Source organism: Mustela erminea, chromosome 16 (genome assembly GCF_009829155.1).
Source record: "Mustela erminea isolate mMusErm1 chromosome 16, mMusErm1.Pri, whole genome shotgun sequence".
Taxonomy (NCBI): domain Eukaryota; kingdom Metazoa; phylum Chordata; class Mammalia; order Carnivora; family Mustelidae; genus Mustela; species Mustela erminea.
The window spans coordinates 32663493-32691089 of record NC_045629.1 but is presented as its reverse complement, the minus strand read 5'-3'; the positions used below and the strand labels follow the sequence as shown (position 1 = coordinate 32691089).

The following is a 27597-nucleotide window of genomic DNA, read 5'->3' as shown; positions in this document are numbered from 1 at the left end:
GAAAATAATTATGACCCAAATTTTATTCATCATATACTTTTAATTGCCTCCATTTCTATGTATTTACAAAGACTATGATGTAAAGGGCAAATAAATGTACAAGAGAGCACAGAATAGAAAAGAATGAACCTTCACACATTGAGCACGCGGAAGCCATAACGGCATCATAATGGCCTGGGAGTGTTAACATGGCTTCCTAAGTGGCTAAATTATACCCAGGAGATCCTTGCTCAGCAGTGTAAGCTGTTAGCACTTTCAGACATTTTGGGAAGTGCATCCATTGCCCTATTCCAGGCTTAATTGCCATAATAAATGTCAATTAAAGCTCCTTTTAGATTTTAAACTGCAAAACTCAAATGAAACTACTTATGTAGAGACTCACACAAGACTTCCCTATATGAAGTCTCTCTTACAAGACACATGGTGTATGTACATTTACCATGGGATAGATATGTCCTAACAGATGCACACAGCAAACTTGCATTCCCTTAGAAAAGAAAGTAATTTTCTCTAGCTATCAACACATCACTTTTATATGGCATATAAACTGTTACATGTTTTGTATGTTAACAGGAATCCATTTTCTTTCAACAAATGTACACAGAGCACGTAGTATGTGTCAGGACTGGAAATACAGTAGCATGTAACAAGATAGAATGCCCCCTCCCATCAGCATGGGGAGACCCTCCAAGATGCTAGCAGGAAGTTGTTTTCCATCTCTGATTGGATGTCTACAAATGATTCTTTGTAACTTTTATTTGTAAGGCTTAAAAGACAATTACTGATCCAGTGTGAATATAAAACAGGGCCTTTGTTAACTTCTGAACAAGGCAAAAACATTTTTTATGTCTTATGTACAGCTCATTAATTCAGGTGTCCACGAATTCCGTTTTAGTTTAAGTTGCCCACGCTGCCAATTGTTTGATATCGTCATCCTCGTCTTCTGCCCTCCTGGATGATGCTGGAACATAAAATGGATAAAAATTAGCAATTGGTGATATTCACAACTGCAGCACAAAAAACGGGTTTGCATATGGGTATTAAAAGGTATGTATCAAAAAAAAAAAAAAGGTGTGTATCTATGAAACAAAAAATAAGTGCTAAAAGGGATCAACCTGGCTAACTACTTCAGGGAACTGTCTGACCAGAGGCAGCGGAGGTGGGCAGCAGACCTGCTCGGGACCTGTGTGCAGTGGAGGACGTGGCTGACATTCTCCCTGGCATCCTCTCTGGCTGTGCTGGGAGGGAGGAAGAAGGCACATTTGGAAGTCGGATATTTGTCATCTTCTTATTTAATTCTTCCTGCTCCAATTCTTCAAGTTCCGCCATCAACTCATCCTGAACATAGGAGAAAGAAAATTACAGAGTTAACGTTTCAGGAAGTGGGTTTCCTCAAACACAATAATAAGAACATCTGCTACCCAATTGATGTGAGAACCCAGTGAAATGGAATATTTATTTTAAGACTAAGTCTTTTTTTGCAACACTGAGCAATGATTAAAAAATGAATATTTTGGGTTGTGCAAATTTGTTGCAGTTAATCTTATAATACTTCAGTAAACAGTTATTCAAGTAATTTGTGCTAGCTGAATATATAACCTCAGTTTCTAGGAAATTTACACCTTGCCTGTCATTTTCCAATGTATCTTTTCTTTTCTACTGTAACAAATTAAGAATCTGTAAAACTTTAATTGGAGCAAATAAATATTTTCACCTCAGCTTTTGAAGATAAAGCAACCGGTATAGCAAAACCATAATGTACAGAAAGTAAAAAGAATCAAAAATACTATGGTTTCTCTGTTAACTTACCAAAGCCAGTATAAATCATTCTGTGTGTCTGGGTTTAGAAAACTTAGACTCAAGGTAGGTACATTGTACTTCCTTTTTTCAGCTGTAGTCTCAGAGAGTCTGGTTTCATCCTAAACTATTCTCTGCCCTGAGGACCTTAGAGAGGCAAGACCAGTTTGAGACTTTAAAGGCATAAGTCACCTTATGTCAGATAAGGTATGTCAGATGTCAGATAACTATGGTGGTTCAGATCTAACTGGCTCCATGACTACTCAGAGTCCAAGCCCTTCCCTCTGCACTCTGAGAGTGGTTGGGAGTCAACACTAAATTTGTTGTTATTAGAATTCTAAGACTGTCGCTATTGGAAATGACCTAAGGCACTCTTACATTTGACCAAGGAGATTCTTTGTTTATTCATTCATTCATCATTGAACAAATTTATTGAGATCTCACTCATGGTTAGGTATTGAACTCAGTGTTGGGGATGCAAAGTTAAATCAACAGTCTCTACACTTCAGGAACTCATTATCGATTGTGGGAGAAAGGTAATAAACAAATCATTATCTTATATTAAAGTAAGAGTAACAATACTCTGGGCCATGACAGGAGATACTTAAGCCAACCACAACATTGGATCAAGTCAATTTATATCAGATGTGCAGCAAGCTTAACGACTATCTGACCACTGTTAAGTCTACCTCATGAAAAGGAAATAAATCATGAACGTGTATGTCATCAGGGCGATTGAAATAGTATGGCCGGTGTACTTGTGTGCTTTCAGTTTTCCACAGACAATATGAATAACATGCTGCAGGATGAATATTGCGATGCCTACTTCTGCTCACAAAATAAATGGGAACAAATATAGCCGATACGGTAATGGCTGCCCACGCCAGCCTACACTGAATGGGTGCCCAGAACTGCCAATAGCACCTGCTAGTTTCAACAGCACCAAGAAGATATTGATATTTGCTTTAGCAAATATGACAGAATAATCATCTCCCCCATCGATTATAGACCTTGAGTATCGAACACTTGTTCCCTGAAAAAATAATTTTAGAATTTAAGAAACTTCAGAGATAATGTAGCAAACCAGTAATTTTTCTTTTACAGATGAGAAAACTAAGGGTCAGAAAAGTGAAGAGACTTACACAAAGGAACTAATGGCAGAACCCAGATGTCCTCGAGCCCAGACCCCCTTTCACCACATCATACGTAATGCACTCATTAGGTGCTTATTAGCCTAACCAGGGCTAGGCCACATTTTCTGTAAAGGGTCAGATAGCGGTGTTTAGGCTTGCTGGCCACATACAGTCTCTGTTGCATAGCGTTCTTTGTTTCTATCATCATTGCTCTTATTTTCTCCAGTCCTTTAAACATGTAACATCCTTAGCTCAGGCATCATACAGAAAGACCATGGGAAGGATTTGGCCTCAACACCAAATTTTCTAACCCCTGGTCTACACCATTTGCGGGGGGAGGAGGAGATAGGGTTTTCTATTTTAATTCCAGTATAATTAATATTAACAGTGACTCAACAACTGTATGTGCCCCTCAGAGCTCCTCACGATAAACGCACTCTTAATCCCCTTCACCTGTTCACCCTCCCCTCATCCACATGCCCCCGGGGCGACCACCCCTTACTTCTCTATATTTAAGAGCCTGGGGTTTTTGTCTCTATTTTTTTTTTTTTTCCTGTTGGTTTGTTTGCTTTGTTTTTTAAGTTCCACATGTGACCGTCTACACCCTTTTTAAAAGTTGTTGACACTCGATTCTCACTTTCCAGGTTTCTATGCAACCACCTCTTACTTCACAGATACATCATTTTTAATACCAGGCAGATGTAGAAAGTCAGATTCTTTCCCATACTAATCAGAGAATTGGAAACATTTCGAAACATACACTAGTCCTACTTATATATGTGCTTTGAGTAGAACAACTGAAATTCACAGTGCAGACACCACCATTATAATTAGAGTCTCTATTATTGGACTGATTAATCTAAATGGAATGTGTGTGTTAATAATGCCACTCTACATTTATTTTGTTTCATAGCCTGAGTAATAAACAGAGGCAGACTAACCTCTAATTTAACAACTGCAGAGCGTGATATAGTCTGTTCCTTGCAGAGTGACACAAACTGCTTTGTTTTGCCCATATGTGTGAGCACTTGATTCCTTGTAATGGGGCTGTTTAGGCTTCAGCCATTAAAAGTCACTAACTCTACATAATCACATGCTGCCTTTCCTTAATAGCTGAAAACTTAATTAGGGGGTAGTTTGCTAAACCATATTAATCTTTCTTTTAAATCAGGGTTGCCAGCACTTCCATTTCCTCCTTAAGAGAAATACATCACTAACAAATACCACTTATTCTTTAATGATATTTAAGAAAATATTTAAGAAACCCCACCTGCTATATATGGGAGGAAGCTATCCTTTCCAGCAACCACAATCCTCCGTTCTTTACATTGTTACCTACCTCATCAAAGTCATCGCCAAATCCGACCCGCTGAGAAAAGGCTTCTGAGATTTCTTGGGCAATATCTTGTTGCTCTGTAATCTCTTGCATCAGATCATCTATTTTGTTCAGATCCCTGGGAGATAATATGTTGTTGAAATATTTCAGAAGTTAAAAAAAAGAAGAAATATTTCACAAGTTTACTTCAAAATTATGAATTTAGATATAATTCCATATGGGAAAGGAGTTAATTTAATGTAAACTCTTAGTTATTTCAGTAGAATAACAAAAATTTCGGGTGATAAAATTTATCAACTTTAAAAATAACTTGCATTGCAAGAAATTTAACAATCCTGCATATGCACGTATATTTTAAATATTTGATAGATAATTACCTTCGGGAGTCACTAGAGACTAAAACTAACAATATTTGTAGATGCATTTTGAAATTTTGTCTGGTAGGTAGGCCATATGTAGAATTTAATAATATATGCTGCTCTGTATTAAGTCAGCAGGAAATGGTGCCATGGACCACCAAGGACCACCATGACTAAGATAAGCTATGGCAACTCTCAGCAGCCACTACCTGACAGCAGCCTTTTAGAGAAGATGAACTCTGGAACGAGAGATTTTTCTAGAATGCCTCATGGCTCTGAGATCTGACTTCCTGAGGGCTTTCCCGTAGCTGCTGATGCCAGGGGGGAGAACACTAATGAGAAAAGGGTGAGGCCTGGGAAGCCCTCAGAAGAGTCAGCAACTTGGGCACAGAAACCCAGGTCGCCACAGGCCCATGATGGACAGCTGTTCTGATGACAGTTCCTAGTACCTGATCACCACCCTCTCCCCCTCCAGACCTAACCACCTGCCTAAGGCCAGGATCTGAACTGCTTCTCTACCACCCCATCTCTGAATCACTCCTCCAACTCTGAAACTAGGGTAGACTGATAGGATACCAAAGAAGTGACAATTTTCCTTATTTTTAAGCAACCTAAACCCTGAAATTGTGACTCCCAGGGGAATAAATATTTTGTAAGTTTCCCAGACTCTGTATATGGGAAAAGCCAAGGTTTGGTTTTTTTTTTTTTTACATAAAAAGTTTTCTTTTAGCATTCTCCTATCACCCCTTATTTCCAATTATTATATTTATAACAAATATACAAGAAAGTTATTTATGAAAAGGAGTAAAGTCTGGGCCTGAGGTTGAATTTTTCTCAAAAGGAATTCAGGGGAATGCAGCTGCTCAGCTACCTGGAGAGAAAGGCTGTGATTCTGTGACACAATTAGCACACCGCTGACAGCAGTGAGAGAGGACTTTGTGATAACGACTCTAATGATCTTTCTGAAGCTGTCAAAATGACAGCTGATTGTCAAGGAATCATCAAGGCAAGAAAATGTCAGCAAAGAAGTCTTCCCTCGCCCCAGCCTCCCCTCCCCCCCCCCCCCCCCCGCCAACTCTTCCCATCCATGGACACTTCTCTAGACCCCTCAGCCACTCATTGTTCTTATGCATTTTTGACCCAGACTTCACCATCATATCCAATCGCAAGAAAGGATCAGGTCCTGGGCATGGATTTCCTAGTGTAGATGTACAGCAAATTATCCCCAGCCCCACTACCATGATGAATATTGATACTGAGTGCTTACTTTGTGCCAGAAACTAAGCGCATTGTATCTGGTATTTCATTGACTTTCACAATGACTACATGAGGTAAGAATTATTATTATCTCCAATTTATAGCTAAGGAAATTGAATCAGGGAAAGACAAAGTAATTTGCTTCAAGGATAGCTGGTAATGAAACTGGGATTGTAACTTGGAAAAATCTGACCTTAAATCCATGCTCATAGTTATTCTTCCAGGTCAATGCTTCACAAACACCTGTTAGTATTAGAATCACCTGGGGAACTTGGTGATCAAAAACAAAAGGCCCAATCCCTACCCTGCTTCAAGGAGCCTGGGCATCTGTGTTCTTTTGTGGTTTTCCAAAAGGTTTGATAACCAAAGTTTGGCAACCATTATTTGATCATTCTAACATTCACAGGTGTCAACATTTAGGTCTTTTAAAACTACAGTGTGAGGAGCACCTGGGTGGCTCAGTCGGTTAAAAGTCTGACTTCAGCTTCGGTAGTGATCTCAGGGTCTTGGGATTGAGCCCTGTTTCGTCAGGCTCCCTGCTCAGTGGGGAGTCTGTTTGTCCCTCTCCCTCTGCCTCTCTCCCTGCTTCTGCTCTCTGTCCCTCTCTCTTTGAAATAAAGAAATAAAATCCTCTAAAAAAACAAAAAACAAAAAACCTATAGTGTAAAAGCATTTATAGTTGGAGTATCTGACAATATTGAGACAACTGGGAAACCTAAGGTTAAAATGAATGTCTTCATTTTCTCATGATCTTTTTTTCTTTCTTTCTTCCCTATTCTAACTTCTAATCCTTCTTTGAGGGGGCATTCCATTCCAACGTATCAAAAATCCTCAAATGAATAACTAACTCCCTTTCTACCAAAATCATCATAGAGTTCCAAAGGCTCTTCTCAACACTGAGGGAATTTATGACTTGGAGGGAGACCAAAGTCACTCACATGTTTTCATGAACTGCTTTCATCGCTTTTGCCGCAAAGCCCATGTTTCTTAACACCTCGGTGTTGGTGTGTGAGTTTTCCAGGGCTTCTCTCTGGAACTCAATGGTGGAAAGTGTGCCATCAATCTGAGTGAGCTGCTTCTCAAACCTCTTCTTTCTCTTTAGTGCCTGCAATGCAGCTAAATAAGGGAGAAGCCACATTTATAAGGAGAAAGCCCAAGCCTCTTACTCAAGAGACATTTGCTCCACACCAACCATAGACTCAGCATTGTTGATCCCTACGGACAACGAGGGCACCAAAGAAAGCTGAGAAACTAACATTTGTCCCTTCAATCACCTGCACCAACTACCACTCCCTCAAATGTTTTGCTGTTCTTTTCTTCCTAAGATCTGGTAAGAGGATGAAAAGTCATTTTTCATATTCATAAAATATTTCTCAGAAGTATTTTTGTCAACATAGGATTTTAGAAAAAGAATAGATAAAAATATGAGTAAAAATCATGCAGTAGGGACGCCTGGTTGGCTCAGTTGGTTAAGCAGCTGCCTTCGGCTCAGGTCATGATCCCAGCGTCCTGGGATCAAGTCCCACATCAGGCTCCTTGCTCAGCAGGGAGCCTGCTTCTCCCTCTGCCTCTGCCTGCCATTCTGTCTGCCTGTGCTCACTCTCTCCCCCTCTCTCTCTCTGATAAATAGATAAAATCTAAAAAAAAAAAAAAACTGTTAAAAAAATCATACAGTAAAAAAATAAAACTTTAGAGGAAGAAAGAAATCTTAATAACTACTCTAGCCCAATTTCTTTAATTCAGAGACAAGTTAATTGAGATCCAGAGAAGTTATGTGACTTTCTTGAAGGTAGACAGTGAGTGGCAGCTGGAACCAAAACCTAGGATGATGAGTTTCATGTCTTGGTCTAAAATGATTATGAGATGGTTAGCAAGGTTACATCTAACCATGAGCATACATAAAATCAATACCGTTAAAGTCATACTCAAGGATTAGATGGCATGCTGGTAAGAGAAAAGTGTTGCTTTCAGCGAAATATCCAAATACACTCCCATTAGCTCTTTAGCAAAAAAAAAAACTTTACCTGCTTCATTTGAAAATCACAAAATTAATGGAGTCCTTTTGACTCTGGCACCCCTGCAAAAAAAAGACCTTAAAATATGAGTTTTGATAGGGTATTTAAGGACAGTGCAGGAAAAGAGCAGCAGAAGAATGTTAATATAAAGATAATTAAATGGACCTGACAAAAAAACTCAAATAGCTTTACGGTTTCAGAGTAAAGCACGTAAAAGTTACTGCAACTTTCAGATTTCTGAAAGAAGGCTCTCTTCAAACTCTACTTTGATCGATTTATTCTTATAATTCCAAGAGATTTGGATTATTCTAATAAAATAAATAAAGTAATTTGGATTACTTTCTTGTCAGATTTTACTGGTTATCAATATGAAATATCACTCTCTGTCCCATTTCATCCTCTTTGCCTTACATTGCATTTTGTTTTATATTAATGTTTCAGTTTTCTTTTTGTTACAATTTGTCTGTTATAATTTTATGGGGACCTCTATTTCAAAATTATTTTCCATTTGCTCTATTGCACCTTTTACAAATCACATATACTTGAATAGGTAGTTTGTGTGACTGTTTTCAACAGATTCAAATAGTCTTTATCTTTTGATATAAGATTTTAACTCATGTTTATTTATTGTAATGACTGATATGTTCTCTCAAATTGTCTTTTTATTATCATCTTTTTGTGTTTTCTATTATATTTTTTGTTTACTTCTGCTGTCTTATCTTTATGTATATTGATCAAATTTTCTTTGTTCATTTTCCCCTCTATAATTTGTTGGGCACTTATATATACTAAATTTATTCTCCAAAGAATACTCTTATATTTAAAAAAGACATATACAATTGAGTTTTCTATCCATGTTGAAAATTAAATTAATTAAAATTAATTTAAAATTAATTATAATTTATTGTTCCCAAATAAGATTCCTTTCTCAGTTAGACTTTATACATTTGATTGAAATAATCTAAAATTTTATTAGTTCTAGATGATTACTAGTTGTTTTTACTATCCTTTCAATTTTTAAGGAAACTTTTCTTAACAATTGCATTAAGTTTGGCAGACACAATTTCAACAATTTACACTAAACTATAGTGGCTGGCTTATTTTCTTACTATTGATTCTTGTATCCTACATCATTACTTCATGGATTATTTTTCCTTTACCGAAATAAATCTTAATTTTTTTTCATAAAAGTTGCATAGATATAGATTCTCTAAATACCTAGAGGTCTAAAAATGTCATTTTGTTTCAAATTTGAATAATAGTTTGAACTTTTATTTACAGAATTCTACTATAATAAGAGATGAGGAAGGACACTATATCATACTCAAAGGGTCTGTCCAACAAGAAGATTTAACAATTTTAAATATCTATGCCCCCAACGTGGGAGCAGCCAACTATATAATATCAGATCAATTAGATTTTAAGCCAAAGACTATTTACAGAATTCTAGTTTCGATATATTTCAAAGATTTGAGTATTTCATTGTCATTGGGTAATCAATATTCCAAAAGTTTGATAATAATATTATTTTTATCCCTTTGTAGAAAATCTGTTAGCTTATTTCCTCTTTGGGGATGTTTACAGTTTTCTTTTTTATGTTAGAGTTATGAAGTCTCACCAGCACAGGACTAAGTGTGTGTCTTTTATTTTTTGCTTTTCCCAACTAAATAATTGGTGAAGGGTTTTTTGTTTGTTTGTTTTATTTTTCCTGAAGAATTAAGTCTTCCTTCAGTTTGGAGAAACTGTATCTTTTATGTTTTTTATTACTTCTTTCCCCTCCATTATTTCTGCCTACTTTCTTCTTCTTCTTCTTTTTTAAGATTTTATTTATTTGAGAGGGAGAGAGAGAGAGAGAGAGCATGACCAGGGAGAGAGGGAGAGGGAGAAGCAGACTTCTTGGTGAACAGGGAGCCCAACAAGGGGCTCAATCTCAGCACCCTGGGTTCATGACCTAAGCCAAAGGCAACACTTAACCGACTGAGCCAACCAGGTGCCCCTGCCTACTTTCTTCTGAAGTCCCTATTTATTTTTGTATTATAATCTGAATTGTCCAAACCATTCTCTGTTTTGAAACTCTTATATGATGGATGTTGGGTTCCTTGGTGCTATCCTCCAATCTATCAATTTCTTTCTCTTTTTATTCTATCTTCTAGGATAATTCCTTAACTTTATATTCTGAATTACTAAGTAGTCTTCAACTACATTTATTTTACTTTTTGCCCACTCATTTATTTTTAATTATATTTTTTAATTTCTAAGAATTTTTTCTTCTAGCTGTTCATTTTTATGGCAGTCCATTCTCGCCTTATGGTTCAATAGCCTGCATATACTATTATTATAATATATACTCCCTGAAGATACTAACACAAGTCTTGTTTTTAATGTTTTTTTATTTCCTACATTATCTCTCTTCTCTTGGGTTTGGCTGTTTGCAATGCTTATCTTAACCCTTTCTTGCAATTAGCTTTCATCTAAATTCTTTTGAGTCTGTGTTAGAAGTTCATATCTATGAATGAAAGACTAGAATAGTTAGTATAAGTAGCTGGGCTTCTTGTAGTTACTTAAGAGTGTTTTCCCATGAGGTCTCCTGAAAGGCCAAGGCTGCCCAAAGCTCTGAAGAAGTGGGTGTGGTACTCCATGGGAGGGAGCAAGTAGAAAGGCTTGACAAAGAATGCCTTTATTTTAGGTGTGGAACATTGTTCTCCTTCTCCACAGAAGTGGTGAGTGAGTGGTGAGTGGTAACTGTCTCCCCCATCCTGCACACTGTGGAAGTCTAGGGTTCTCAGGTTCCACTTGGCTCCCTCTCCAGGTGCAAAATCATAATTTAACTCCCCGCTGAATAGCACTGACACTTTATTTAGAAAAGGGTTTTTATTTGCTTAACCTGTCCTTTAGGAAAGAACCAAAACAATTTTTAAAAATTTTTCTTCATAAAGGCCCTTCTGTGATATCATACAATATCGCCCTGTAGAGAGGCTCTCATCACATTAATGACCAGAGCTGCGCAGGGGTTTTCTCCCCAGCATGCGAAGAATGCAATTGACCCTCCATGCTAACACCCTGCCTGTGGATCCATATATCCTGCTGCATTTATCACACTGGATTATAATTACTGGTAAAGCTTTTCTACCCCATCTCCCCTATACTACTTATAAGCCCTTGGAAGAAAGATGTAGTATTCTAGTCTCCTATTTCCCCAGTACCTGACTCAGGTCCTGGCACAAGGCCAATAAAATACATAACAAAAATTAACATTGAGCATCTGTTATATGCTAAACTGGCGCTAAGTGCTTTATGTGAATGGTCATTAACGCTCACAAAAACTCCAAGAGTAGATATTATTACTGATGTACTTTACAGAAGATGAAATGAAGGAATATTAAATAAATAAATCTGATAATTTTGTTAACATACTATAATGACAGCGTGGTATAATAGGAAAAGTATGGCCTTCAAGGCCAAAGTGTGATTCTTCTCCCTTAACTTAATAGATGTGTACTCTTGGGTAAGTCACTTCCCTTCTTTGAGCCTCAGTGTGATGTTCTGGAAACAGGGATATAATGCCCACAAGGCTGGGTGATTGTTTTAAGAATTAGAGATAACTTATGTCAAATACCTTATACAGTCCCCATGCAAGGTAGACACTTAAGCAATTAGATATTATTATTTAAAATAGCAATTACCTAACATTTATTAATTAATGTAATTGTGTATCTTATTTCTGAGGCCAATGAGCAACAAGTTACTGGCTTTTTTGCTGTAACTCACCATAACAGGAACATAATACTAGAAACCATTAGAAAATATTAGGAAGCTAAACTTCAAGTACATATCTCCACCCAACATACCCAGAAGTGGAGTGTTCCAAGTGTGTCTCCTCCCTATCCTGTTAGGCTGGTTCAGTGTCTATACTTATTTGGAACCTAACTGGTATCCATTGACCCAAAAGCATTTTCTTTTTTCTTTCTTTTAGAAAAGCTTTAGATTTCTCTATTTAAAAATATACCATGTTTCCTGGTAAGAAATAATATTAGCTCACTTTCTAAAAATCAAAAAAAATGCAACTTGATATAAAGGATGAGACTTCAGAGTTACATTTTAATCCTACCCTTACCAATTAATAACTGTCCATAATAACCTTGGAGTGTAACCTTAACTTTGAAGTGACCTTCCCTACTTGGATAATAATAATAATAGCAACAACAATAATACAGATGACAACAGACCACTGTACTCTGGAGTCAAGTTGCCTACTTCCAAACCTACGCTCCATCTATTCATAGCTGAGTGACTTTACATAGGTTGCTTATTGGAAAACGAGGATATAACTCATTCTGTGGTTAAGGATTAATTGAAATAAAATATGCAAAGTATTTAGTGCCATGCCTGACACATAATGAGTGATTACTAACTATTAGGGATCGTCACAATCACCATCATTATTTCCCTTGCAGGGTTGTCCGAACTGTATGGTGGGAGCCACATGGTATAACACAACCTTGCAAATGTCTGTTGTTGATAATAATGAGTTCTGGTTTGATCACAGTTTTAAATGCCTATGTTAACATGGTTTCTGCCCCTCAAATTATGTGGGATAAATTTGAAAATTCATTAAGAGTTGGGATCTCAACTTACATGTTAATTCCCGTACCACAAATTACGGATTGGCCTACACCAGAAGGAGCCAGGCAGGTAATGAAAGGTAAGTGAAGCAGAGAGAGGTTAGGGAGAAAGGCCTTCTTTGTTTTCTCATCTGTGAGAGAGAATATTAGTCTACTGAGAGAGGAATATTAATAATAATAAATAGCATAATATTTATTATGTAATATAAATATAATAATATATAATATGTAATAAAAATAGCATAAGAGTGATAATAAATGGCAGTGGACCCTGGCCCCAGGATAAGGGGGTCAACAGGAAGAAGCAGGAACTCTGGCAACCAGCCAAGCATTAAGCCTGATCTACCAGAAGCATCTGGATTCACATGCAAAGTCCTCCAAATTTAAAATGTGACTTCCATGTTTCAGATCACCTTGTGTGAACAAACCCAGTGATTCCTGTGTAGCTGGGCCTGGCCCTAGGACACCAGATACTTCCTGTGCCTTCTGCCTGGTCTGGTATATTTCTTCCAAACACTGAGACAAGAGCCTGATGCTCCAAAGAGCCAAGAAATACGCGTGAAGAGACTCATGACCTGGTTCTCACATGAAACGATGATGCCTCAGGCCCACCAGGAGTCAGACAGGCTTTGATTTTTTTCTAATAAACAATTTGGGAAAGAAATAGCTGCCTATTTTCAAAGACAAGGAACAAATACTGCAAATTTAGCAGTGTTCCTGATTTGGCAAAGAAGGATGTTTTCAGAGCCATGTAATTTAACCCGTGTAGGAGGTGCAATTCAATCTTCAAACTCCTGTATGTGCTTTTAAGCAGCAGGTGCGACCTGGACAGCATTCTTTCTGAAACAAAGGAATCTACTGTATTCTTTTGTGGTGGAGAAACAGCCAGAGGTTTTGTCTCTTGGCTTCACAGTGACGTTCCTTCAGCAATGGAGTCATGGAACAATGGTCTGTATGACTGCTGGGTGAGGAATGACGCTGAAACTTAAGAATTACTCACTTGAACCAAAATTCCACCAGCCTTACACAACTTTACTTCACTACTACATGGCCAGAGGAGGAGTCATCAATGAAAAATAACTAAAAATGGCAGAGAAAAAGTTACAGTTTCATTGCTCGTATAACATATAGGCCATCTTGGTTTTAAAGGTCAGTCTGTTTTTCACTCGTTTAAGAGTGTATACATGTGTGGGCACCTGGGTGGCTCAGGGGGTTAAACCTCTGCCTTCGGTTCAGGTCATGATCTCAGGGTCCTGGGATCAAGTCCTGCATCGGGCTCTCTGGTCAGCAGGGGGCCTGCTTCCCCCCCCACCCCACCCCCGTCTGCCTCTCTGCCTACTTGTGATCTCTTTCTGTGGGTCAAATAAATAAATAAAATCTTTTTTTTTTTTTTAAAAAGAGTGTATACATGTGTGTATTGTTAATCCATTAGTTGCCAAAAAAAGAAGAACCTTTCAGAAACCATCATATCCAGTGACGATAGACAAACCTGTGTGTGAAATATGAAACTGCTCTGTGATAGCTCTTCTCTCTACCAGGAATAGATGATCTTTAGAGAAGACCTGAAAGATGAGGCCTAGAAGAGAACTACCAGAGAGTGCTTAAGAGACATATGTCACACATAATCGGCCGTGTCATCTCTTGCTTTTAACTGGGAAGTGCCATAATCATGTTGTTTTATTTGAGAACCTTAAAGGTGAGCCCTGTTCTTACTCACATACAAATTACCTCATCAATTAAAGAATACCTTCTATTTATGGCACCTTGTTTTAGTTCTTAAAAAACACCATCTGAATAAGCATCATTCATGGTAAGCTTTCTGCAAACAGAATGAAAACAAAATGCTTCTGTTCAAAGTCGCAGGTTAGACTGAAAACAACTGGCAGAATACTAGAAAACTGAAGGTTTATTTGACCAGGACCCTCCATCATGAACTCCCCTGGCCTTCTTCAGTTTAAAAAAATATTCTCATCCATTCATTTCAACCACTCCAGGAGTATATGCTGAAGACCTACCATGCAACCACCACTATGTTGGGTACCGCAGGGACGAAGAAATAAGGCTATAATCTCAGAGGGTCAAATACGAAGAGAAATGTTCAACCATTTATTCATCATGAAACAAGCATTTAGTAAGCATGCACGATCTTCCAGAAACTGTGACTGCAGATACTAACACGTGTAAGTTACATTTCAGTAGTAGAGGAGACACAGAGGGAGAATAACAGGCCACATAGGAGGTAGGTGTGTGCACAGAGGGAACTGACAAGCTCTGGAGGGTAAGGGGCGCCACAGAGGAAGAAATGGGGGTGAAGCCAGGGTGACAGTCTACACGTAGACACAAACAGCAAACACACGGCTCAGGAGAGAGCATGAATGATAACAGGTGTCACAGGACGGAGTCCTCCTAGCCCCCCAATGCTCTCCCTGATGCAAATCTCCTGCTGGACGACAATGTGAATTTTCTCGTTGAGATATATGAGAAGCCAGAAACCATCCACCCCAAAACAGAGCAAATCACACCAGCTTGCCACACCAGCTGGATCTTATAAGTAACCTCCATATTTTCAGAGGTCTCACCAATATTAAATGTCATAAAAAGGGTAAAGAGCAAGCTAAAAGATTAGAACATGACAATGACGTGGTGGATTATACAATGGCACAGCAGATGCCGGAGAAAACAGTGAAAAGGAAGGAGATTGGAGAAAGTAAGAGATATTCTGAGGAAAAGGACATTTGGAAGCAGAATGTTGGACCGAAATCTGGGGAAAAGAAAGAGAACGAGTGACTGATTAATATTATGAAGTAGGAAAGATTAGAAAGAAGATAATTAGCACTTTCTCCCATCTCCAGAAAGAAAGGAAACGGACAAAGGAAGTTAAAGGTACTTTCCAACAGAAATGACGTTACTCTTTTTTTTTTTTTTTTCTAGAAAGCTCACAGTTACTTTTGGAGATGAAGCAGTTCTTACTGCCAGGATATCACACAAGAGATTATTAAATCTGAGAGTGAAAAGTCATGACCAAGAAGTGCTATCAGCCTTGAGCTGTCAAAAAAAGAAGAATGCTTGCATAAGACTTCATTTTATATATCCACTGAAATTCTTATTTCTTATAATTGCTTCTGAGGTCGACTGCCAGGAAAGTCAAATTAACCTGCTATTGGAACAACATACCAATGCAGTCATTAAAATGTACTTGATATTCTTTGTAAAACCCCAACTAAATGTTTGACCAGGCAAAACACAGAACGGATTGGATGAGTTTTTTACTTGCTACTGGTATTATTAGTAACCTCACACACATTGGTAACCTCTATGGTCCTGCTGCTGCCTAAAATGTAGGAAAAACAGTATGAATACCAGACCAGCAAATATTAAATAGAATGTCAGAAATAGCAATTATGCTTAATTCTAGAGGGTAGACATGCGTACCTATAAATGTAATTCTATATTGCTTGTGTACATCTATACACGTGTATATGTATCTGTATTTATGCATGTGCATATATGTATGTATGAATATGTGTGTATGTATAAATGTGTATATATGTGTGTGTCTGCATGTGTAACATAGTTCTATTATCTATTTGTATGAAGTATTCCTTGTTCATTCGATGCATCAATATTTCCTACTACTGTGTCTGTGGTTTACAGGTGCTCCTGAGGACCAACAAACTATTGTCTCTACAGTGCCCTTCAGGCTTCACCATCTATGATTCTATGATAATTGCCTTGACATCCTATGATCAACAAATCTAGAAAATATAGCTCCTACCCTTGAGATCACTATATCTATTTGAAATTCTTTAAGAATAGGATTATGTTGCTATTGGTGATGAACTACACTATTCTTCAACTTTGCAATTTAAGTGGCTGAACAACACTCCACAAATGAAGGTAGTTTATATAAATAAAATTTTTCATATTGCTCACAGAAAGAAAAACCAAAGGCTCGTATATGCGTGATCTTTAAAATATGTATAAATTGGTTTAACATAATTATAATATTTTTTTTCTTGCTGCAGTTAATGAAGTTTAAGTTTTGAGTTAGGTTAGTATCTTTGTTCAAACTCCAAGGTTATATTGGCTTTCAGTTACATGTACTAAATATATGGCAAGAATCAGTCATGGAATTTGCACTGTTTGCTGAGAAAGGCCCATTGAACAGTGTTATTATTGCTAAAGCAAATAAGACACACCCATTATGGATATGCAGCATATAATACTATGTGAAAGAACCAAAAAGATTCACCAGAAATTGATATTTAAATACAGAATAAAATGTCAAACGTGTCTGTCGAATATTTGGTTGCAGGATTTTATTCCTCTAAATTTACATGTGAGCCAATTGTGAAAGTATGCACTTTATTTTATTTAGCTGGATGATTGACATTAAATGTTATTTTTAAATACATTAACTTCTACTGCAAATATTCCCAACTCTTAACAGAGAATAATCAGCTTCTACTTTCCTGTTATTTTAAAATCACCATTCTTGTTTGCTTGCTTTTGGGGGGTGATTTTGTTTTGAGGGTAGCAATCACAGCCTTGGTATTTAAGTCACTAGGTCACTAGATTAAGGAAGAGTTGATAGAGGTTGCCCAGAGCAGGTCACAGTAGGCTTTGGCTAGCCCCCGTCCTCTCACTGGAAATACCCGCAAGTCAGAGATATCTGGGAGAAGGGCTTAGCAGTGGGCTTAAAGACTGATGGGCCTGGATTTAGGAGCTCTCACTGCTTTAAAGCAAAAACTTTGGACTAAATCCCAAATATTTCCAATAAGCAATTCCAATAAGCAATTAGAACCACCTGTCTGAGGTAAGAAAGCAAGATCTCTATTGTAGTGAAGTCAGTTAGTGAGGAATAGATTACTAGTTGCTTTTTATTTGTTCCAGACTCTTGTTTTTTTTTTTTTTTTTTTTTTCCTCTTCTCCTTCTGCAAACTTTATTAAGCCAATCGTGTGTTTGTTGAATTCTAGCAAATGATGCTCAAAAAAAAAAAAAGGGGGGGGTAGGAGAAACTAAAATTACCAGTGTGTATTAAAAGTTCTGGTTATAGTTTACTAAGGCAAAAGATTGATAATTGAATTTTTAAAAATATATTTTAAGTACCTGTAATATTTGGTCCCTTAAAAGTACAAATAGAGGGGTGCCTGGGTTGCTCAGTTGGTTGAGCATCAGCCTCTTTTTTTTTTTTTAATATTTTATTTATTTGTTTGATAGTGAGAAAGAGAGAGAGAGAGCACACACACAAGTAGGGGGAGCAGCAGGCAGAGGGAGAAGCAGGCCCTCTGCTGAGCAGGGAGCCCGATGCGGGGCTTGATCCCAGGACCCTGGAATCATGACCTGAACCGAAGGCAGACACTTAACGACTGAGCCACCCAGGCGCCCCGAGCATCAGCCTCTTAATTTCAGCTCAGGTCATGGTCTCAGTGTCACAGGATAGAGCCTATGTCAGGCTCTGTGCTCAGCGGGGAGTCAGCTTGAGAGTCTCTCCCTCTGTCCCTCCCCCTGCTATGTGTGTGCTCGTTCGCTCTCTCTCTCTCTCAAAATAAATAAATAATTCTTTTTAAAAAAAGTACAAATAGTTACAATGTACTTAAGCATATTACAAAATAATGAATCCCAAAATAAATCACACTTGCCCTTTCCAAACTGATTGCCAAAGCCAAGCACTATAAACTTAAAAACTCGGTATTAGAACTTGCCTTACCTCTCATTGATTACACTATCCTGCATTTGTTTCATTTTCTTGAAAACGAAATCTAACCTGAAATTAGCAGTTCTAAATACTGAGAAACACACAAGTAATTCTAACTACAGCTGAGGGCAAGCTTACAATAATCTCCTGCTATAGTTTCTCAGAACTGTATAAATCATACGACTTTGGCATAATCATGGTGTTAATAATAAATTTTCTACCTTTTTGTGTCTAATTCAATTCACTGCAAAATAGCATATACCAAAGAAATTATATGCTTTGTACAATGTAAGTATTTTGTGAAAAGCTCCACTATCCAGCTTTGTGAAACTTAAATGAAGAACAATAATAATGACAGTTCCAGAATGTACAATGCTGCCCCAAATTCATGGAGGAAAAGAAAAACTCAATGTAGTTATATAACACAACAAACGGTACCAACTACCCTTCTAGAAGTAGCTACAGCACATCAGCAAACTGTAAGAATCTGTGCCAGACACTTGGAAGTATGCTTCTAGAGCACAAACTCCCTACGCTCTGGTTTCTGAGAAATTAGGAAAGAAGACAAAATAACTAGAAGCCAATATGAGCTCACAAAGATGAAAAATATCAAAATAATCTCACTGGCCTGTTTTCTTGGGGTTACGAGATGCCGACTCAAGGAAGGAAAAAAAAAAAAAAAAAAAAGAACCATAGACTGCCACTAGCCTTCTATGCACATCAAAATCAACCAGAAAGGCCTGAGTATCACATTCCTGAAGTTTTCTTGAAATAGAATCTCCGGGTATGTCATTTTAAAAAGCTCTGCAGGTGCTGCAGGTGAATCTGGTGAAGCTCATACACTCTCAGTTCATAAATCAGCATTTGTGAAGCAGAGGTGTATAAATATAGTTTGGTTTCACGAATATAATCCACAAGGTATACTGAAGCATTGTTAAGGGAAAGGGAATGAGAAATAAGATGATATGGGCTAGAAATGCAGATCAAGTATCTTCCTGAGATGAATAGTGAGACGGATAACAGAACTCATGGAGTGCTGATCTGTCAAATTGGTAATCATGTCTTACTTGAATCTGAGATGAAATATTGTTACTATAATGTAGAGGTTATCCTGGAATAAAGTCTTGAAGCATGCCATGAGGCTCTGTCCTTGGGTTCTGCCTTATTCAATATTATTTTAACAAAAGACTTGGACAGAAAGAAAAAAAAAAGCTGTTGATCAAATTTGTGACTGGTTCAACAAAAAGAAATAGCGCACACATAAGGCAATAAAATTAGAATTTTAAGATTTAATTGAAAAGAAGATGATATTTAACAGAAATGTAAAATACTGAACATAAGCTTCACATACTGATTTAAATGGGGAGAGGGTAAATCTGGCTGGGATTTTTCACTCTTTCCAACTCCACTGGGGAAAAGCAACTGATCCTCATCAGAAAAAGCACAGGCAAACTGAGGAAATATTAATAGAACAAAAGAGATAACAAGCCCAGGGCATTCTGCTGGTCGATACCTAAGTGGGTGAATGGGGGTATAAGTCTACTAGGGTCCCTGCCAGGGCGCAGAGGGCGAAGGGAGGTAGTAGGAATGCGAGAAGTTTTAATACAACAACTTAAGTGAATAGGCTCCCAGGGGCCACTCAAATGTTTTAGGTTTCCCCAGTCATGGGTTGAAAGCCCCGGGGGAGCTCCTGAGGTTGGGGGTAAAAACTGAGAACGTGTCACATTTCCATAATCTATGTTTTCCAGAAGAGAGAAGAACAGTTGGCTGGAGAGTAAGAGCTGACTCACATGTGGGTTTTTAATGCCCCAGGAATAAAACTCTTTGTTTTCAGGATGCCTGGTTGGCTCAGTCAGTCAAGCATCTGCCTTTGGCTCAGATCATGATCCGAAGGTCCTGGGATGGAGTTCTACATCAGTCTCTTCGTAGGGATCCTGCTTCTCTCTCTGCATGCCCCTCCCCCTGCTTGTGCTCTCTCTCTCTTTCTGACAAATAAATAAAACCTTTAAGAACAACAATCAAAAACAAAAAAACACCACAACTCTTTCTTTTCTCTGGCTCCAGAATACACAGAGTATGGTACAAAATAATCAGATAATCAGGGGCACCTGTGGCTCAGTTGGTTCAGTGTTTGCCTTTGGCTCAGGTCATGATCCCAGAGTCCCTGGATCTAGACCCATCCAGGCTCCCTGCTCATAGGGAGTCCCCCAACCCCTGCTTGTGCGCTCTCTCTCTCTCTCTCTCTCTCTCTCTCACACACACACACACACACACACACACACACGCACTCTCTTTCTGTCTCAAATAAATAAAATCTATTTAAAAATCAGATAATCGGAGGCAAGCATACCCTCTATGATGACGCTTGCTTGTAATCTGAATACTGGAGAACTACAGAGTCTCAGTACCATGTGAACTTCCATCAGGAAAACTGATTCGGGCCGGCTACAGAGGATCTGTCAGGAGCTCCAGAAATGTGTCTTCAGCAGGAAGCGGAAGGAAGGTGGATAGATAGTGCTCATCTGGGTCCCTGAGGGATGGAGGAGGAAGGAAGCAGCAACAGGCACGGGGAGGGAAGAAAACAGCAGGGGGTAGAGGTCGCCAGCTTAGCTGCTCATTTAAATGCCTCTTCAGCTTCCCAAGCTGTAGTGGGTGTCAGAATCACTGTGTTATCAGTTCCAAGTTCAGATTTCTGGGCCCTACATTCAACCCACTATGTTAGAATTTTGAGGGGGTCTCTGTGAGTGTACATTATAACAAACACCCTCAAGGAATTCGGATGCAGGTGATCTGAGGGCCCTCTCTGAGAACCTCTCTTAAGAAACGAGGTCACCAGGTAGTGATATCTCCCAAGGGAGCTCCCATCCGCCAGGGCCTTCTGCATCAGTCTCATATTACCTGAGCCACACAGGCTGTGCCCTCACTACTTTGGTGCAAAGCTGACACACAACTGACACAGATGTGATTCTTTTTAAACAGAAATCCTTCTGGTCCCCGGTGTCTGAGACTGCAGAATTCAGCTCTTTCTAGAGTAAAAAGCAAACTTAAGAGTCCAGGCTAAGGACGCCTGGGTGGCTCAGTTAGTTGGACGACTGCGTTCTGCTCAGGTCATGATCCTGGAGTCCCGGGATCAAGTCCTGCATCGGGCTCCCAGTTCCACAGGGAGTCTGCTTCTCTCTCTGACCTTCTCCTCGCTCATGCTCTCTCTCGCTGTCTCTCTCTCAAATAAATAAATAAAATCTTTAAAAAAAAAAAAAAAGAGTCCAGGCTAAATCAATGGGATCATGGTCACACCCTCAACTCCAAGGAAGACCAAGTCTGACTCTGAAAGCAAATTCAGCCTTCCGCCACCAACTCCCCGCAAAAATAAATAAATTAATAAATAAAAATCCCAGGCTTCAGAGTGAGAGCTGCCTTCCTCCAAAAGAAGACTCTGCCTTAGGGTCTCATTCATCAGATACCTGAGGTGGGAGGGTTTCAGCTGCCAGGTTTCACCAGAATCACGTGTAATGATCCTGAAGAGGGGTAGTGGCCAAATTCACTCCTTTCTAGTCTCACCCTTTCCTCCCTCTCAGCCCACTTCCCATAGCCTAAGGCCTATGGGTAACCCATTCTGGATCCATCCCTCTCCACGTAATTACATATTTGATGTTCCTGCTCAGCCTAGGACAAGGTAAGTAGCAGAGACATCTAGGATGTAAATTTAAGGGGACAATCACTCTCGGGGTCACACAAGTGCGTGTTAGGGGTCTCTCACCTCCCCCTAGACCAGGCCCTGGGAAGCCAACCTCAGCACAGTAAGGGGTAATTGAGAGGTGACTGATGGAATCGAGGTCACAGAACAGGAGACACAAAGAAATGACTGTTGTCCTCAGATATGTGAAAGGTCTTCACATGACAGGTGGAGTAGATTTATTCTGTTATTCCAGAAGACAAAATTTGAACCAGTAAATGGATTTAGGAGGAAGCCAATTTTAGCTGAAAAAGAAAATACTGTTATTACAATGGCCGATATTTTGGGAGCTCTAAATTAAGAGTTTTATACAATAATGTCATTAATCCAGACAACTCTGAGGATCAGTCTTATCCTCACAATTGTGCAGATGAGGGAATTGAGAATTAGATGGGCCTCGTAAGCAGTCTGAAGCCACCCAATGTCTAAGCCACAGGGCAAGGCTAGGAATCAATCCCAGGTCTGTCTGATTTGAAGCCGAAGCTCCTGACTACAACACTAAATTACTTCCTATCAAGTGTGTAAAACCTGGATCAGAACATTGTATTTAAACAAAAGGTAACCTATGGCCATCTCCTAGTGATATTATTTTTATTTAGTTTTTCAACATTTTATTTATTTGAGAGAAAGAGAGTGAGAGTGCAAGATCATGAGCAGGGGAGGGGTAAGGGGAGAAGGTAGAGGGAGAAGGAGGCTCCCCTCTGAGCAGGGAGCCCAGTGCAATGCAGGACTAGATCCCTGAGCCAAAGGCAGACTGAGCCACCCAGTCACCCTCTGGGGCACCTTTTAAAATATACTGGTGCCTGAGTCTCACTCCTATCATTTATATCAGAATCTATGGGACTAGGACCCGGCAGCAGGGTGACTTAATATATAGCCAGGATTGAAAACTGCTCTTGGGCGTACCTGGGTGGCTCAGTGGGTTGAAGCCTCTGCCTTCGGCTCAGGTCATGATCCCAGCATTGGGCTCTCTGCTCAGCAGGAGAGTGCTTCCCTTCCTCTCTCTCTGCCTGCCTCTCTGCCAACTTGACTTGTGATCTCTCTCTGTCAAATAAATAAAATCTTTAAAAAAAAAAAAAAAGAAAGAAAGAAAGAAAGAAAAGAAAACCACTCTTGATGACAGCGCTCAAGAGAAAAAAATCAAGTGGTTTGTAAAAAGTTTACTTTTCCACAAAACAGATGACAGGTTATAAAGCAGGGGGTAATCTACATAAACTGCATTAAAGAACCTCCAACCTCCAATTTTTTTTCTTTTTTCTTTTTCTAATACAGCTATTAGAAAAAAAATTTTTTATTAGTTTCAGAGGTAGAATGTAGTGATTCATCAGTTGCATATAATACCCAGCGCTCATTCCATCAAGTGCCCCCTTTAATGCCCATCACCCAGTTACCCCATTTCCACCCTCACTGACCTCTGAAATTTTTAACCAAACTATAAATCTTGCTCCAAGTGTTAATCTTTTAGATTAACAGGGCCTTGAATATCATAGGTGTTGCAAAACCAATTTGATAGCGCACAGTCAGGTTCTTTTTAGTAGATTACGGTAACTACTGAAGAAGTTTGAGGTGAGAAGAATTAGTTATGCCTGCACAATTTGGTGTGAGATACAATGAGAGCAAGTTTCAGACTAAATTCTGTATAACCAAACATACACTGGCAAGCAAAAACAGTTTGTTAGCTTGTTCCATTAGCTCAATGAGTCCTTTCAGGGGCTCTGATACACCCCATATGAAAAGCTCACTCAAGGCAACAATGTCCCCTATAGGGTGCTGAGTCCTGTGGGAGGTGCCCTCTGTCAGAAATACACCTGAACCATGAACTGGACTTGGTGCGCATCTGAGATCAAGCCTCACTACCCTTCTAATGTTAAGTTCATTATACACTTCATGGATTCTTAGGCCTGTTGGGCATGGGAAGCAAGGAGGTGTCTCTAAACTATTTTAGCCAAGGTCGCATTTTTTACATTCAGAATGCTGTCAAAGCTTCTGTTGTTGTAAAGAAATAGACCACTAAAGACTTTGTAATGACCAGGAGTGTGGCTCTTTCTGATACAGTGCTAGCTGACCATTCAACCTATTATTCTTGGCAGCATGCTAGCTGACCAACCATGTCTAGAAGTAAAATTTTAACTGCACATACATTGTGTCATTCAGATTATAAATGACAGCCCTTATAGCACAATATACGTCTTGTATAATACACAGCCTTGTGTAACACAAGGCCCATTTTGTACTAAATATATTGGGCCTGATTACACTGTGTATGTGAAAACATTTCTTGGTAGCTAATGGAAAACAGAAACTATCTGTACATGAAGTTATCTGATTTATTTGGAAAATGCTGATATTGACAAGGTTTCTAATACATGGGCCTGTTATTGAATTCTTTCCCTAGTTTAAAGCACAGATGAATTCATGCTAACTAGCCTCCTTCTCCCAGAATCACTGTAGAACCTGGCCTGGGCTAATACCCAAGGATAAACGATAAAAAATAAGTGGCTTCTCTAACCCCAAATGGTTATTTGCACATGATACATGCATCTGTTACTTCTCTGATTTAAGGAAGTTAGATTGATGCTCTTAATTAATGTTGTCTTTAATATTGGGAGAGGGTCTTAATAAAGCCAATCTGTGGTATACTTTAGTGCATTACCAATTGGAGAACATTTCTGAAAAAAATAAATAAAATGCATATTACCTTACATTTTAGTCTTCTGAAAACAAATCTATATTTTTACCATTTCCTAGAAGCAGATGTTCAATTTTTAAGATTTTTTAAGCCAGTATTTACTGAGCCACCACTATAAAGGGATATACAGACACAAAAGGATGACAGACAACCCTTGACAGACATTATGCAAATTTCAGAGTGCATATCAAACAGAAGAGAAAGAACAGAGAAACAGAACTGGCCATGACTTTTTAGCAGGCCATAATAGCATGGTATCTCTTTAGAAATTGCCACTAAATAGGTTCCCAAAATATTTTCGGACAAAAAGTAAAAATAGAAACCAGCATTTAACTCTAAAACAGGCTAAACTATCGTAACACAGCAGCAGCAGAGAAGAATGAAACTTGGCCTTTTTTGTTGGTAGTAAGGCATATTTTTATGGGAAGCAGCAGGGTTTTCAAGGCCAACTCAAGAAGGCATTATTCCTTTCCTGCATTAAACAATGGCAGCATCATTTAGGGCTAAGTAAATCTTAACAGAGCTTTGTTCCTACTAAAGAAGTCTGACTTGTGGATGCAAGTTCAGGGTTAGGTGGTGGGCAGAGTCCTGGACTGCCGCTTCTATTTCTGAGTCTGCCATTGCAAAACCACTTTTATTTCTGGTGTTATAAGACCAAATTACTTTAACCTCTCCCTGGGTTTTTATGTGTCACTGTATTGTTTACGTCTATTCTCTATAAAGAGAGCAGTACACTGAAGAAACCAATTAACTCTGGAAAATAACAAAGGGTTCAAGGTGCGACAGGAGCACCAAGAATTATTACTGGTTCAAAGTCCTTTGTGTGGTAAAAACCAGTGATAGGAAATATAATATTTAGTTTAGTGTTTTTTTTTTTTAAATAATATCTCAACTGCAGAACAGCCAACTAAACCCTTCAACAGCTTAGAATTAAGGCAAACCAGAACATACTAGAATACATTTCACAGAAGATTTCCAGTCAAATTAAAATGTGTGATTCAATATACATAAACACATAACAGAAAACTTGATATTTGAGGTCAGCAGGGCTGGACTAGGGTAGGGTAAGACAGGAGGAAAATGTAAGGGGGGGGTGCAAAAAAAGTCAGTAATCAAGATAAATAATATTTTAATGCAATGCTTTTATAATTCAAAATTAATGCAACAAAATTCACGATGGACAAAATATCACTTTTTTTTTAAAGAAAGTTAAAAAGTGCCTTGTAGAACGTCGTAAGAGCCAGAAGTAAAAAGAAAAAAAAAAGTAATACCAATTCTGTCTTTATTTGAAATTTTGATATTTTGTTCATCATCTTTTTTGATTGTTTGGTTTGGTTTGGTTTGGGGTTTTTTTACGTTAACTCTGAGCTTTTTTGTTGTTGGTCTTCTTTGGAATTCCCTAACATTTTGCCCTCCAGGATTGTGCCTTGCTCAGCTGACTTGAGAGTTTTGGCCCTGGGGGGTCAATACCAGTTCCTAGAAAGGCTGTGGGAGTAAACCCGGCCTCCTGGGGAACAGGTGCTGTGAGCCTGATTGCCCCCAAGGAAAGAGCTGGAGGCCTGTGGGTGAGAACTCACTCCTGCGGCCAGACCCCAAGCCTACCTCGCTTATTCTGCGTGCCGTGCTTCTTGGCCAGGGTGAGTTCCCTCTGGATTCGATTTTCCAGGTACTCTTGTTTCTTGCTCAGCATCTCCTCCGTCTCCCGAAGTCGGGCCAGGGCCTCCTGGGGGCTGGGAGCGGCCCGGCTTTTAGAAGAGCCTCCCCCCTTAAAGAACTTGCCCAGCTTGCTCATGGCTGCGGATTGGAGGGGCGAGCGGTCCCGGGAGTGTCTCAGCAGCTCCCCGGGCCGCGCCAGGGGAGCAGATAAGCGAGACCGTCCTCAGATCTCGGGGGGCGTCCTGAGCTAGAAGGCAGCGCTCCAGGGAACCAACAAGTCGTCGGGGGCAGGTGACACAGACTCCTGGGCATTTCCTGGCGGCCGGCTGGGCCCCGCCCCTCGGCGCGGCTGGGGCGGGGAGGGCACTGGAGTCGGGTCGGATGTGCCTGTCCCAGCCGGCGCCACCCGGCCCTCTGGGAGTTCTAGGAGAGCAGGGGAAAGAGTTGAAAAGATCAACACGACTGCCACAAAGTTGCTGCTTGATCCACACGGAAGACACACCCAGGATTGAAGGACTGACTGGTTTGCGAATGGCTCCGAGAAAAGCGAACCAATTTTCCGGGGGTCTCCTGTGAGTCCTGAAAGTGAGATCTACCGATTAAATTAAACAAAGAAAGAAATAAAACTTCATTCCACACATGTGTTTTTGCTTGCGAGTGTGTGCGAGCACAGTGTTTCTGTATTCAGGTCTCTGTCCTTGTGAATAAGAATATTCAGGTATGTTCCTGTGGGTGTATATGGTGTGGGAGGCAAGGGCTTCCAGGCCCTTCACTCTGAAGCAGGTCTGGGGGCAAGCGGTTTACTCCGGGAGCAACTGGTCTGACTGGGCTTGTCTCTGCAGATGCAGACTCTGGGCAGGTTGAAGTGTGCCTGGTTGCCAGTTGGCACGGATCGATTCTAGATCATCCTCACATGGTTTGAAGTGGGTGAAAGATGGTATTCTCCTCTCTTCCTAATGTCAGGACTGAGTGTGATTGCTGCACTCGATTCTGTTAAGTAGGTATCTGAAGCTTTCAGTGTGGGTGTTGGTGTATCGAAAACCTCTAATGGAGTGCCCCCTGTGTTTGTAAATATCTTTAGAAAGACACCTAAGAAGAAAAAGGAGAGCGCATCCTAGAAAAAAAGAAACATTCTGTTCATGGCCACTATCTCAGCCCTGTTTCTTAGAGCTGCAAGCAGAGAGTTTGGTAAGATGAAAGGACAGCCGCAGATAATGATTATGGATGATGGATAGGACTGAAAACCGGTGCTGAACCTGCTACAAAGACATGGAAAATGGATTTGAGCCTATGTTCCAGTT

The 27597-nt window shown here is 39.4% G+C and overlaps 1 protein-coding gene across 1 annotated transcript; it reads right to left on the bottom strand.

Annotated features, from left to right (window-relative positions):
* Window positions 1-20: 20 nt before the first annotated feature.
* Window positions 21-26646, bottom strand: CHMP4C (charged multivesicular body protein 4C). The gene is made up of 5 exons (XM_032316526.1): window positions 26243-26646; window positions 6821-6998; window positions 4270-4384; window positions 1173-1338; window positions 21-961 (listed from the first exon to the last, which is right to left on the bottom strand). The coding sequence occupies exons 1-5, from the start codon at window positions 26430-26432 to the stop codon at window positions 897-899; spliced, it is 714 nt and encodes a 237-aa protein (XP_032172417.1). The 5' UTR covers window positions 26433-26646; the 3' UTR covers window positions 21-896.
* Between the last annotated feature and the right edge of the window lie 951 nt (window positions 26647-27597).